This window comes from Sus scrofa, chromosome 2 (genome assembly GCF_054392235.1).
Source record: "Sus scrofa isolate SSC_HxYL_T2T_F1_AM1 chromosome 2, Sscrofa_HxYL_maternal_Yorkshire_Landrace_v2.0, whole genome shotgun sequence".
In the NCBI taxonomy this organism is placed as follows: Eukaryota; Metazoa; Chordata; class Mammalia; order Artiodactyla; family Suidae; genus Sus; species Sus scrofa.
The window spans coordinates 75,188,304-75,202,734 of NC_139384.1; the positions used below are offsets into that span (position 1 = coordinate 75,188,304).

At 54.3% G+C, this 14,431-nt stretch overlaps 1 protein-coding gene and 1 long non-coding RNA gene across 26 annotated transcripts in view; one reads left to right on the forward strand and one right to left on the reverse strand.

The window, feature by feature from the left end:
* RFX1 (regulatory factor X1) overlaps positions 1–14,431 on the forward strand; it is a 32,011-nt gene that overhangs the window by 1,476 nt on the left and 16,104 nt on the right. For 9 of the 25 annotated variants that reach the window (XR_014837524.1, XR_014837525.1, XR_014837526.1 and 6 more), the window contains exons 2-4: positions 5,915–6,302; positions 13,950–14,059; positions 14,264–14,347. Coding sequence is in view for 20 of the 25 variants with exons in the window: in XM_085012680.1 (XP_084868806.1) it covers positions 5,984–6,302; positions 13,950–14,059; positions 14,264–14,347 (513 nt within the window). In the remaining 5 variants the exon portion in view is untranslated. Of the gene's footprint in view, positions 1–5,914; positions 6,303–13,270; positions 13,389–13,949; positions 14,060–14,263; positions 14,348–14,431 lie in introns of those variants that run through there. The other 16 variants (XR_014837527.1, XR_014837528.1, XM_085012684.1 and 13 more) reach the window with 4 other exon arrangements.
* On the reverse strand, positions 2,193–10,164 carry LOC146405466 (uncharacterized). The gene is made up of 3 exons (XR_014837529.1): positions 9,762–10,164; positions 8,506–8,626; positions 2,193–4,347 (listed from the first exon to the last, which is right to left on the reverse strand). It is a non-coding gene; the product is annotated as an uncharacterized LOC146405466 (long non-coding RNA).

Here is a 14,431-nt window from a genome sequence, read left to right on the forward strand (position 1 = left end):
AGGCCAAATTCACTTTGCTTATTCTCTATCTTGCTTTGTAGCTTGGCATCAGCAGAGCTGAGTGCAAACTGCAGCCATTTTCTTTAAAAATCAATCAATAAACTTCAAGGTGAAGGAACATTTCAGGTTCTCCTAAAGCTTCCCCCCAAGAATTTGAGATAAAGCTGTGTCACTTCTCAAAGGACTTTTCCAGGTCAAGCCCTCTTTCAGAGGTGGTAGGACCCCTTGAAAATTAGGAAAGGTAGAGATTAGTTTTCATTAAATATTTAGAAATAAGCTCGCTGACAGATCGTGAGCACCTGTTAGAAAGGGGAACTCTGAGCAGCTCAGAAAGTGATGTTACAGATCATCTAGTTTTGTGGACTGCCACTCCCAGCCTCTGCCTCCCCATATCTTATGCATTTGAAAGGCCCAAGCCCTGAGGGTTCACTGACTTTGAAACAACCAATTGTCTTTGAAACTGTCAGCTGCTTTCTGGCTGTAAGCTCCTGGGCAAGTAACTTCTCTGGGCCTTAGTTTCCTCCCACATAAACTGGAGGCAGTGGTCATCAGCAGTGCTTTTAATCTATTACTGTGCTGTGGATCCTATAAAAGAATACATGTTGAGCATCATATACATAGTAATTGCTCAAACTGTGTTGGCTGCTACTGTTATTATGATGATTGTCGCTTCCTGCTCAGCCCTTGGAATTACACCATTCGCATTTATTTTTATCATTTTGAATTTGGCGAGAGCCTAGTGGCTTTAAAGCTTGACTCACTTGCTGGGCTATGTGGGCTGATGACAGGGACCCCAGGAAGCTGGGTACCAGGACTCCAATTTCTAGTGGGAAAGGGTCACTCTCCTAAGGCCCTTCTCGGGCTTCAGGAGAACAACCAGAAAGAAAATTTTCCCCTGAGCCCAGGCTCAGGCTCAGCATTCCAGGAGGCAGCTGGATGAGCTGCGGGTGTGGGTGTCATGGGAAGGGTGAGGTGGGAAAGGTGTCACTGGAGCTAAGGGTCTCACCCTCCCCTCTTGTCACACACCCCAGCATCTTGGGGCCAAAGACAGGGGATAGGCCAGTAGACACCACCCCCACTCCCAGACATGGCCTCCAGATAGCAGCTACACACTGCATAGTCTTCCTGGCCTAAAGGGCCTGTTCTGGACTGGCAAGCATCACCTGCCCCTGTAGCATAAGCTTGTGGCTGGCAGGAGGCAGGAACTTTTTCACAAGGTCTTACCACTTGGTAGATTTGAGCCAGCTTTTGACAGTCACTAGCAGTGTGTTCCCAGCATTGTGGACTCTCATTTGACGGTAAAATTTGAAGCCCCATTGTGTGCCAAGTCAGTATTCTAGTGGTTGGGGATAGAGTGTGGGCAAGGCAGGCCACGTCCCCACCGTTGGGGAAAGCTTAGCTTTCTGGTCTTGGATGGAAGAGGAAAATATGCAGGATACAGGGCCAGGAAGAAAATAGAACAGGAGTATGTACTCCAGGGTGCTTAGAAGGGGATTTCTTGAGACCCGAGAAATTGACATGAGCTTAGACATGATAAGAAGGAGCCAGTGGTGGAGGCAAGGAGAGCATGCTAGCAGTCAGAAGAACTGGTGCAAAGGTCCTAAGGCAGAAGGATCCCTGGCACATTTGGGAAGGAGTGACACTGGCTAGCACATGCAGAATGAGGAAGGGCAGTGGGGGATACAGATCCCACAGGGCCCTGTAGGTCATGGGGAGGGCTGTGGATTTTATTTATTCTTTGTGATGGGGAGCCTTAGGTAGGGCCTTCTCAAGAGAGGAGTGATACTGTAGTGTTTGTGTTTTCAAAGGATCTTATAGACTGTAGAGCCAAGTGTGAAGCCAGGAACCAGTGACGAGGCTATGGTTGGGGTCCAGGTGAGAGATGATGGCAGCCCAGACTAGTATGGTGTGGATGAAGATGGAGGGAAATGCCCAGCCTTAGCATCTATTTTGGAGGATTTTTTTTTTTCCCACGTGGCATGCAGAAGTGATTAAACCTTTGCCACAGCAGTGACCTGAGCCACAGCAGTGACAACACCGGTCCCTTAACCCATTAGGCCACCAGGGAATTCCTCCAGTTGTTTTTTATGGCCTGTGAGCTGAGAATGATATTTACATTTTTAAAGAAGGCTATTTTGTGACATGAATAATATATCGTAATATGTGAAAATTACATGAGATTCAGATCTCAGTATCTTGAAATAAACTTTTATTGGCATGCAGCTACACTAACTTGTTTACATATTATCTATGTTTGCTTTCACACTCCAGTGACAGTTGAGTCACTGCAATAGACTGTCTGCCCTCAAAGCCAAAAGCATGGACTGTCTGGCCCTTCACAGAAATTTGCCAGCCTCTGATCTAAAGAATTGATTCAAACATTCTCTAAAAACAGGTGTTGGCTTTAAAGATACGTGCAGCCATTGGTGCTTTTTGGGGGACAGTTTCATTGCTAAGGAACAGGTTTGCTGAGTCTCATGCCCAAATAGATGGCAAGTACCGCATCCTGTATAGATATTTGTGACTTATTCCTTTCCAGGGAACACCCTACAGAACTCTCCTTAACCTCATCTTCCACAAATGGAGAAAAAAGGGGGTTCTCTGGTGAAATAATTATGGGAAACTTGGCATTCTCTATTGTTTTTCCCGAGACTAACAGTGACAGTGCCAATAAGGTCTCCACTAGGGAAGCTGGTTTAACTGTTTTATTCATCTCCTCTTTCCCTTTGTGAGCTCAGCTTTTTAGTGGTCTCATCGCCTATTTTCCTTCCCCTGAGTAGAAAGGAGGAGGCCTGCAGGGTTTGCACTTCTGAGGAGGCGAAAGCACCAGCAAGTGTGGAGCTTTTAAAGCCTTTTTATGGTGGGAGGAGCCACAAGGCACCAGCTCTCCTAGGGCTGGGAGGGCCCAGGCCAGTGTTTCTCAGTGCCTCTAATACCACTTGTCTCAGAATCATCCAAGGGATTAGCTCAAACAGCAGACTCCAGGGTCATCCCAGACTCTGGCAGTGGGGCCTAGGAACCTGCACTTAACTAACTCTCCAGGTGAGGCTGATGAATACCAGAGTCAGAGTCCCCCTTGCCACTTCTTTCTAAGAGCTTCGAGGATTGTGTCTGTCTTCTTCCCCTTCCAGCTCCACCTGGCATGGATGTTTGTTGAGTGAATAATAACAGTAGCAGCTTCCACTTCTCAGCACTTATTGGGTGCTGGGCTGATCTCACTGGATCTTTACAGCAGCCCTGTGAATCAGGTATTCTCATCCCCAGGTGACAGATGGGGAAACTGAGGCCCAGAGGAACGTCAGTTACACATTCATCAATTGAGACAGGCCAGGGTTCATGTTGAGGTGGGTCTGACACCCATCAGAGCTGCAGTGTCTCCAGCACCTGATCTGGGCCAGAGTTTGGACTCAGTGTTGTATGGAGGCATGAGGAGGTGGGTCCCTCTCATACGGGCAGGAAGGAGTTTGGGGAGAGTGGGGACTGGAGGAGGATGTCTGCTCTGGCATCTGGTACATGGCATACCGTAGCCTCTTCCCTCTCCAGTTGGGCAAGCTACCCCTGCAGCCCGAGTCCCTTGCAGGCCATGCTTCCATTCTGCCCAGTGGGAAAGCCCAGGATAGCTCCCTACAACCTGGACGAGGGCCCATTCCTCCTGTCTCTGTCCATCTCTCCATAATGATCAGGCTTGGCAGGGAAGGTGGCCCCAGGACTCTGCCAGCTCTGCTCATGCCAGCTATTGGAGTCCTGCAGCCCCTCCCCAGCCTATCCCAAGCCCAAGGAACCCACCCACATGCAGAGAGAAGCCCCTGTTTCCATTGTACTCAATAGCTCAAAGCAGGGAGGCAGAGCCTGGAGGCTTTGTAGTTTTGCTTCAAGCCTTGTTAAAGGGCCCTGGGCAATGATGGTAACCAGAGCCATTTTTAAGTGTTTATGCTGCACCAGGCACTTGGCCAAGCACTGCCCACATGATCCAGCTGAACTCCTTAGTAACACTGCAGTGTAGGCCTGCTGTTCTCCCATTGCAGAGATGGGGCAGTGGAGGCCCATGGAGGAGACGTCCTCCCTGAAAATCACACATCTTGGAGGTAGCCAAGTCCTGCATTGGCCAGTCCAGGACTTGTTTCTCACCTGCCTTACCCCTTGCTGACTTGGATTCTTCTTAGGTTTAGCATCCAAGGGGCTAGAACCCCAGGGAGTGAGATCCATGAAGAGTATGGGAACCGCTGTGCTGCCTGACCTGAGGCCTCCTTCTGGCTGGTGGGCTCCACATTCTGAGTTCTGCTGCTCCAATCAGGGGCCTTGGGCAATTGGTATTACCCCCAGTGGGTGGGTCTCAGGTGATCCCATCTGAAAAACAGAAAAGATGCCATCTACTGATTGTGAGAAGTAAATGAGCCTGGTACCTGACTCCCTGAGTGGTGCTAGGGGTTACCAGCACATATCTGAGGGTCAGAGAGACCTGGGTTCAAATTCTTAGCTCACTGGTTGCCACAAGGCGTGTGGGCAGTTTACCCCTGAACCTCACTCGTCTGAGAAATGGGCATGGTGGTTATACCCTCGTGGGCCTGCTATGAGGAAGTAATCACGGCAAAGTGCTCCTGGGGCTTCTGGTCAACAGGCAGCAGTTGTTTTTCTCTTTCTCCTTTCCCTTGAAAAATCTCACTTTTAGTCACCCTGTGGCTGACTATGGCACACAGCTGCTGCAGGGTTAATGCAGAAGGGCCTCTAATTCGGTCTGGAGTGCCATGCTTCTGAAGGTAACAGGTCAGGTGACCTCAGGCAAAGCTCTTACACTCAAACACCTTCAGGGCCAGCAGAGGCCATAAGGCGGCGGCAGGGTGGGGGGTGGGGGGGGCTGGAACTTCTTTTAACCACTCTTGCCTTCATTCACTGTCCACAAATGCTCAGAGCTGGGGAGAGGGGGCTCATTGGTGCAGAAGCCAGGAAACCATCTGCCTACCCCTGCTGAGGTGGGGCTTTGTGCGAGGGGTGGAGCTTAGCATGAAGGGGCAGGGCTTAGCTAGAGGGATGCAAGCCTCACTCAGCAATCAGCTAGAAAAACTGCTTCTGCCTAGTCAGGTGGGCCCCATTCTGAGGTCAGCAGCGGCTGCTGGGCCTGCCCTCTGGCCAGGGCCTGCTCCCAGCCTGGTTGCCCCTGGCCCTTGAAGGGCCCTCTGTAGTGAGGAGCTCACATCTAGTGTCACAACCCATAACCGCCCTGGCTTCTGTGGCCGCAAGCAGCTTAGGGGGCTTTTTTGTACTCAAACAACTTCCTTGTGTCTGGCACCCCCCTGGGAATGATACTCAGCCAAGAACCCAAGCCCAGATGGTGGCCATGTAGGGAACTGGCACAAGCTGGCTGGGAGACAGCTTTCCCCACAACTTTCTTTTTCAGCAATTAGCCGATTAGTCAAGTACTCAGAATGCCCAAGGTTCAGACTCAGTCCTGCCTCTTCCCTGCTCTATGACCTGGGCCAAGCTCCTTAACCTCTCTGAGCCTCAGTTTTTCAGCTGGCAGAAGGAACCCAAACTCAAATGTGATTGTTGTAAAGTTTAAAATGAAATACTATAAAGAAAGCAGTCAGTACAGTGCACAGCCTGCAGGAGCCCTCAGGAGAACAATTTGTTCTGCCTCCCTCCAACATAGGGGTTCCCCAGGTGCAGGAGGCTGGAAAGGGAGAAGGCAGGAGTCCTGGGCGGGGTGAGTGGAGAAGGTTCAGACCAAGCCCAAGTTCAGTTGCCTTACAGTGATGGGTTGGTTATCTTGCCACCAGCCTCAGGATTTAATTAAGTTACTGATGAATCCAAACATGTCTCTAGGGAGCCAGGAGCTGTCCCTGGTTTCCTCTGCCTGTAGATTAATTCTTGTTTTTCCTTTTTTTTTTTTTCCCTCCCCCCCCACCTTCTTCCCAAGCAAGCAAAAAAAAAAAAAAAAAAAAAAAAAAAAAAAGCCTTATTTATTATCATTTTCTCCACTGTTGGCATGGCAACACAGGCGTACGTTACTGAGCTACAGGCAGCCCCGCAACCATCCCAGCCACCACAGGCACCTCCACAGCCCCAGCCCCAGCCACCACCTCCGCCCTCAGCGGCACCCCAGCCACCCCAGCCCCCTGCCACTGCCGCCACCCCCCAGCCCCAGTATGTCACCGAGCTGCAGAGCCCCCAGCCCCAGGCACAGCCACCAGGCAGCCAGAAGCAGTATGTGACAGAGCTCTCAGCTGCCCCCGCACCCTCGCAGCCGGCTGGCGCACCTGCCCCATCCCCGGCGTCCCAGCAATACATCGTGGTCACCGTCTCCGGTAAGTGGACATGTGCCCAGAGCCAGGGCACTCTGCAAACACCTCCAAAGGGAGTTTCGGGAAGCCTAGCATCCTGGATGTGGGGGCACGGCGATGTCCTTCCACTCTCACTGGGCCTGTCACCAGAAGGGCAGCTTTGCCCAGGTGGGACTTGAGGACTTGAGGGGCATCTCTAGGGAAGTAGTCAGGCCAAGCAGGGAGGCCTCTGTGTCCCCAAACTCCTGCCTACCAGTTCTTAGAGTGGTTTCTGTCTCTGTCATCAAGTAAGATGTCACTTGAAGGAAGGCTTGGGCCATGGAATTAGTTTGCAAAGGCTGGGGGGACAGGGGTGTGGGTGCATAGCCGTCATCCCTAAAGGGGTCATGACGGCCTTGAACACCTGGATATGCGTGAGGGGCTCCCTGCTGTGGTTCAGGGATGTCTGCTGAGAAGCCTGAAGGCATCGCTTCCCTTCCCCTCCCATTTCACTCTTTGGCCATATTCAGGCCAAGCGGGGCTCTTGGGTGGGCATTTGAACAGGTGATGTGGCCACGGGCTCCTGTTTGTCACTGGCCACCCCTTGAGGCTGTGGAGCAAATGACCAGGCAGCTTGGGTCATGGCACCCATGGTTCCTGCTTAGAGCATCTTGCCCACGCCTGCTTATTCCAGGATAGGGATGGGCTGAGAAGAGGGAAGTGGGAGCAGAGGGTCAGGATAGGTGGTCACTCCCCTGAGGGAGAAGGTGGAACTCAGAACAGCACTGGGTGTTAGCGGTTTTCCATGTGCTCTTTGTAAAGGAGAGGAGGCTTCCAGAGTGGAAAAGGAAGTGGTGGAGAGCCTAAGGGTGTCCTGGTGGGCTGTGGACAGAGCAGGTCAAGACTGCGTTTAGGACCATAGGACAATGAAGCGTCAAAATCTGTGGCCATTGGAGTTCCTGTTGTGGCCTAGTGGGTTAAGAACCCGACTAGTATCTGTGCGGATGTGGATTTGATCCCTAGTCTCGCTCAATGGGTTAAAGATCTGGCGTTGTTTTGAGCTGTGGTGTAGGTTGCAGACACTGCTTGGATCTGGTGTTCCTCTGGCTGAGGTGTAGACTGGTAGCTATAGCTCTGATTCAAGCCCTTGCCTGGGAATTTCCATATGCTGTACGTATGGCCCTAAAAAGAAAAAAAATTTTGTGGCCAATGACATTGCCCCATAGGACCAGGACAGGGGCAGCTGGGCCCCTGGCAGTATCCTGGAGGCTCCTAGCAGCCTTGGGGTCCTCAGGGAGGGCCGGGGGTGGGGGTACACAGGGGCTTAGGACAGTGACTCTTTTTGTTTGTGTGTCTTTTTTTTTTTTTTTTTTGTCTTTTTTGTTGTTGTTGTTGTTGCTATTTCTTGGGCCGCTCCCGCGGCATATGGAGGTTCCCAGGCTAGGGGTCTTCGGAGCTGTAGCCACCGGCCTACGCCACAGCCACAGCAACGCGGGATCCGAGCCGCATCTGCAACCTACACCACAGCTCATGGCAATGCCGGATCGTTAACCCACTGAGCAAGGGCAGGGACCGAACCCGCAACCTCATGGTTCCTAGTCGGATTCGTTAACCACTGCGCCACGACGGGAACTCCTGTTTGTGTGTCTTTTTAGGGCCACATCCAAAGTATATGGAAGTTCCTAGGCTAGGGGTCAAATTGGAGCTGTAGCTGCCAGCCACAGCCACAGCAATGCCAGATCTGAGCCGCATCTGTGACCTATACCACAGCTCATGGCAATGCCGGATCCTTAACCCACTGAGCAAGGCCAGGGATGGAACCCTCAACTTTATGGATACCAATCAGGATCATTACCACTGAGCCATGACAGGAAGTCAGGACAGTGACTCTTTGATGCATAGACTGAGGTGGAGGGATGGCCTGTAAGTGTCAGCTGAGCGCACTGAGTGAGGCCAAGCCACGGACGGGCCAAGGTCAGGGTCACTGGGACACACAGCTCCAGAGGGTTCTCAGTGCAGAACAGGGATCCTGCTAAATTCCCTCGCCAGCATTCCTCCCACTCTCTGAGAAACCCACTCCTTTGCTTTCCCTCTCACCTCCATCACCCCTCTCTCACTCTTGTGTTCTTGACCCCTGACCTTGCTACTGACCTCCCTGGGGACAAAGCCTCATCACATGATGAAAAGAAACCCCCCACACCCATCACCCCAGCCAGCCTCCCAGCTCCTTGGGTCCATCTGCACCTACCAGCTCTGCGTTCTCGCTGCTGAAGGCTGAAGTGGCCCCCTGCCAGTTTCAGGCTGCACCTCCAGGACTTGTCATCCCAGCTTCATCACTTGGTCTCTCTCTTGCAGATCTTTTCCACCAGCTTGCAAAGACACAGCAACTCCCATTTTAACCAGGCCCACCAGGCCCTGTACCCCCTTTAGTCGCTGCTGGATTCTCTTCCCTTTAAGTTAGAATTTCTCAAAAGATTCATCCTCTCTTCCTTTGTCTCTGATCTCTGAACTGATGCTCTCTCCTCAGCTGCCTATGCCTTCCCTCCTCAGCATCTCAGTCAGGATCACCCACGACTTTCCTCTTGACATACCGGTCACCCTCAGTCTCCTCTTCCTGGTCCCCCTCCTCTCAGAGATGCCCTCTTGCCCTGGTCTCTGCCAGCCTCCCTGCCACCCTTCTCAGTCTCTTTTGCTGTTCCCTCCTCATCTTCCTGACCTTGTCAGCAATGACCCTGTCAGGCCTGAGGCCTCCTCTCTGCTCCAGTAACTCCCCTTTCATGGTGGCTTTGTCCAGTGTCTCAGCTATCAATGTCACCTCTGAGCTGACAATGCCCCCATTGAGGTCTGTACCCTGGGCCTCAGTCCTGAGCCCCAGCCCTGAGCCCCAGCCCTGAGCCCCAGCCACCTAGGACCCATCCACTAGGTCAAACTGGCCTTCCAAACCAGATGGCCAAACAGAAGTCTAAATTTTTCCCTTCAAATCTTCAAATCCCTCCTTTGAGACATCCTTGTTCTAGTAAGTATCACCCCCTGGCCTGGGTCAGCCTTGATTCCGCTCTTACTAATCCTTGAGCAAGCAAGGCCTCTTGGCTCTGCCTCCTAAATCCAGCTGGAATCTGCCACCTCTCCCACCTCTATGGTCCCAACCTGGTCCAGCCTCTGCTCACACCCTTTGCCATTCTCTCCCCACCACAGCCATAAGGAGCCTCTTGACAACTGTAGATTAGGTCCCATCATCATATTCCAGCTCAACTCAGCTGATTCCAAGGCAGGTGGCCCTGAGGGCACTCTGAGAAACCTTGGCCTGGCCTTTCTTGACCCTCCCTAGGAGATGTGATTTCTCTCCCCCCCCCCCCCCCCCCCGCCGCCCCATGGGACAGGAAAGGGCTTTAAAAGCTCTACACTCCCTGTGCCCTTGTTGACATATGTCTAACCTCCTGACTCTGACCTTCAAGACCTGCTGCTGCCCAGCCCCACCTGGTACCAACCTGCCCCCTAACATACCTGCTTCAGCCCCGCTGGCCTTCCTATTTCTCTGCAAAGCTTCTTGGCTCAGTTCATCTCTGGGCTTTTGCGCTTATGTTGCCCTCTGCCCTCTGGCTGGAGCAGTCCCATTCCAGACATTCTGGTGGCTCATCCCCCTTGAATGTCTGACCTAGCTCAGCCCTCACCTCCTATCAGCCCCTGGGCAGCCAAGAGCAGGCAGAAGGGCTTGCCTGTCACCGCTGGAGATTTTTTTTTTTATAGCCTTCAGGGCATCTTATTGGCCTTGGACCTCCTGTGTGCTGGATTTTGCTGCTTCAGGTGTCCAGGGTCCCTAGAATGAGGGTCTGGAATGGAGGCACGGCTCCAAACCTCAGAACGCCGCAAGCCCCGGTCCATCTCCTCTCTTCCCCTTTTCTTCTGCAGCTCCTCCCAGCATTCCCCCAGGGAGGCCCTAGTGCTTAAAGGTCATATAGCCTTTGTCCCCCCACCTCTCCTGTCCCCCCCATCGTGCTGTGGGACACTCTGTGTGGACGGGTCGCAGTGTGGGTATGACTGGCTATTGGCGTGAATCTCTGCCTTCCTTCTTCGGCTGGGCTGTGGCTTCATTGTCTTTCACAGTCGTCCTGGGGAATTTCATTTCCTTTCTGCTCCTGCTTCTGGCAGGAGCCAGCCTGTCCCCAGAAGGGTTACTGAGCAATGCTTCCTTGATTTGTTCTGAGGAAGAGGAGGTTGGCTTTTGCGCCCTGTCACTGAACTTACTGCTCCGTTGACCCCTCCCCCCCCCAGCCCCTCACAGTGATTTTCTAGGGTTCCTCCATAACCCTCTCCCAGGTTAGTGTCTGTTTTATCTAAGGTGGCCTTTGGGCCATGTGAGCCAGTCGTGAGGGTGGAGGTAGGGATGTAACTGACACCATCGAAGGCTGCAGCAAGGAGCCTGGGGCTCCTGCAGAGCCAGAAGCAATCTGAGCTGACTAGGGACCCAGGGAGTCGCAGGGAGTAGGGAGGGAGGGGCCCTGGACCCAGACCTGGAGCCCAGGCTGGAAGCCAGCCAGGAGCAGCACCAGAAGCAGCTCATCTAGCCTGATTCTTGCGAGCTCTGCCCTAAGGTGACTTTGGAGGTGATGAGAAGGAAGCTCAAATTTCCCAGCTTAGGAACAATCCTCTAGATCCATAAATCCCTGTCCTCAGAGGCCACCAGACTCTCATCCAAAATCCGGACAGAAAAAAGGTGTTGTGGGCCTGCCAGCCGTCCCTAGGAAGGTGACACCAAGCCTGCTGGAAGGGGATTGGGTGGGGCTGAAGAAGGAATCATGTCCAGCCTCTCTTCCATGCTTCTCTCTCTCTTGGAGTCCTTGGGGGTCCAACAAGACTTATGATCAGGAGAGGGACGTGGAGGGTGTCTGTCGGCATCCCCAGGCATAAATAGGGAAACTAAAGTCGGGGCAGGCAAGGGTCCCAGGATCCTGGGGGCAGCAGGAGTCCATAGCACCCCCCACACACACCCCAAAGAGCCTTTGACCGAAATCATCAGTGGAGCAAAGGATCGGGAGGGAGAGGGCTAGGCTGCCCCATCTGTTGTCCGTGGTGAACTGGGCCCTGGCTTGGAGCCAAGCTTCTAAGGACACCCTCCATCTTCCCCCAAGTAGCTCGTGGCATTTGAGGCATGAGTAGGTCTCGATGAGGAAGTGCGGGGCCCAGGGAGGAAGAGACACTCATTAGATCGAGGGACAGGAAATCAGCCTCTGCTTCCTGACCAGAGACTTGAGACAGTGGGGCCCTCTCTGGTCTTGTGCATACGCCCAGAATGGAGTTTGCACACAGATGTAGATGCTTGTGCAGACTCAGTGTTCCCCTGCATGCATGCATGTGTGCGCACATGCGCGCGCGCGCGCGCACACACACACACACACACACACACACACACACACACACACAGAGCTGGGGGAGACACAGTGGCAGGAGGCCCGTGTTGGCCACAGGCAGATGGACTCACACTCAGGAAGCCCCTTGTCTGAAGAGTAGACTCAGGAACCTCACCTGCTGCTCCTTGTGGTGTGGCCTGGTGTGCCCTCCTGACCTGGCAAGGATGAGGGTTCTGGCCTTGAGGTAGAGATGAGTAAGACTGCTTCCCGGGGTCTCCCTGTCCAGGCAGATGCTTGACCTCAGCAAGTCCCCAGGCCTCAGTGTCCCACTCAAGGATCAGCCTTGGCATTTTAATCAGAGCACCGGAGCCTAGGAGGTGGCTGGGGCCAGCCTCCCACTCACTGCCCACCCTGAGCCGGGCTTAACCTGCCACAGGTCTTCTCATTCAGTCTCTGTCCCTTGGGCTCTCCCAGCTCCCTGTGCCCCATAGACACCCAGGTGTGCTGGGCTCCTCACGTGACTTGGGGCTTTCTCAGGTTTCTCCCAGAGAGCTGGCTCAGTGAGGGCCTCCTCCCTCACGGTTCAGGGAGGCCTAAGTAGATGTGAAGGACAATTCCAGCAAAACAGGAATTAGTGCCTCCCAGAATCAGCTGCAGAGGCAGCTGGCTGAGCAATCCCTGCCCCACATCTGGCCACCCTCCCACACACCCAGCATATACACATTTATGTGCTCTGCCCCAGACGTGGCCCCTGAGGTCCTTGATTCTACCTGGGATGACCTTTCTGTCCTGTCCCGGTCTTTCTGCATGTCTTCCCATACAGCCAAGGAGCTTCCCACAGAGCTCCCTGCTCTAAAAAGGCTGAGCCCCAGAGGAATGTTCTGGACCCCAGCTCACATTCCTCCTGTACATGCATACCCAAGTCCACACACTACTTGCCTCAGGGGCCTCAGCCTGGGCCTGACATGTGGCTGTGGGTTCTATGCATGGTGTGAGGCTCATGTGGGCACAGACATGGTCCAGTGTCCTGGAATGCCAGTTCTTGGCTGGGTGACCTCAGGCAAGTCACTTCTCCTCTGGTCTTTGTTGCCTGGTCTAAAAACTGAGGTAATAAAAGTTCTTTCCATCTCCAGCTGCCCAGGAAGACCTGATTGCAGTGCCTGGGGGACTGGAAGCGCTATAGTTAGTCTTATTGATCCTTGCCCACCACCCTCCGATCTGCCAAGGAGCCCCCAGGGGACAGGACTGGGTGGGACCTTGGCTCCTCTGGCAGCACATTAGAGGAAGGGCAGACACGTGTGGGCAGCCATCCCCACCCTGCCTCTGAAACTGCTGGGAGCAACCTGGCCACATAGGGAGGGTGAGGTGGATGGCGTCCTGGCCCTCCACGCCCCTTACCGCCCCCCTCCCCCAGTCTCCCTGTTAATCACTTAGCAAGATGTGCTTGAAACTCGACCTGAGCCTTCCTGATAGCATCTGCGGGTACCAGCCTCCCTCCTGACCCCACAGTGTGGCCCCAGCCCTGCAAAGGCCCTACCTGGGCTGTGCTCACTGGAAGGGAAGTGTTTATCCCAAGAGGGCGGCCAGGAGCTCTGCATCCACTGGGGGGATTAGCTCCTCAAGGTTGCAGGTATAAAGCCAGCTGCACACCCTGCTGTTCCCAAAGAGGTGGGCAAGGAGCACAAGGAGTGCCAGACGGGCTCCCCTGGACAGAGGGGAGCAGGGGCTTGGGGTGCGGGGGGCACCATGTTCTATGATTGTCTCTTCTCGGCTGCCTGTCAGCGTGAGTACCTGCCTGCCCAGCCCCAAGCCCTCTGCTGCCCCCAGGGAGGCTGGGACAGTGGAAAGGGAGGGGGTATTCAGCTGTAGGGCAATGAGACCTTCTGCAGCTGCTCCTCTGACCAGCTTCCATTCCTGGGAAGCCAGGGGTCATGTCAGGAAGGTAGCCCGATGCCTTCCAAGGCTGCTGGGACCAGGGTGGGGGGGAATGGGGGTGGGATCAATTACTGTCCAGGGTCCTGCCGATGGGGAAAGGGGTCCTTCCCTCTGAGCCTCCCCTACATCATGGTTTCTCAGTCACCCCTTCTGGTCTGACTTAGGGACAATGAGGGTAGGGGTGGTGATGAAGCCGCTTCTGGGAATTAAGGATTCCTGGTCCTTGCGTGGCCCCTAGCCAACCCCAGTGGGCAGCGTTGGGGCTGGCCAGGGGCCAGGCAGTCTTCTTGGAGAGGCCTATCCCTGTCCAGAGCTGGCTTCAGGATGTACCATCCCATCCCAATGGGCTCAGGCTCAGGGTAGGGGTAGGGGCAGCAGGCAGAGCTGACCTGGTGACCTTTCCTCACAGAAGGTGCCATGCGGGCCAGTGAGACTGTGTCAGAGGCCAGCCCAGGCTCCACGGCCAGCCAGACTGGAGTCCCCACTCAGGTGGTTCAGCAGGTGCAGGGCACCCAGCAGGTAGGACACACCCCTCCCCCAGGGGCGGGTAGAGAGGGCACCTGAGGGGGGCCATGGGGCTGTGGCCTCGGGTACCTTGCTTCCCCTCCACGTCCTGCTGCCAGAACCATCTGCTCCCCTGTTCTTATCAAGATGTTCACTGCTGCTACTCCCCCATCCCTGGGGAGGCTGGCGTGGCTCAGGTTCTTCCTCCTCCCTCCTCAGCGGCTGCTGGTCCAGACGAGCGTGCAGGCCAAGCCAGGCCACGTGTCACCCCTCCAGCTCACCAACATCCCGGTGCCCCAGCAGGTAAGGCTCCCCCCCGCCCTCCCTCCCGCATCCAGAACCAACCCCTGTAGCCTACTGGGATCTGCCCTCAGCATCATCAAGGAC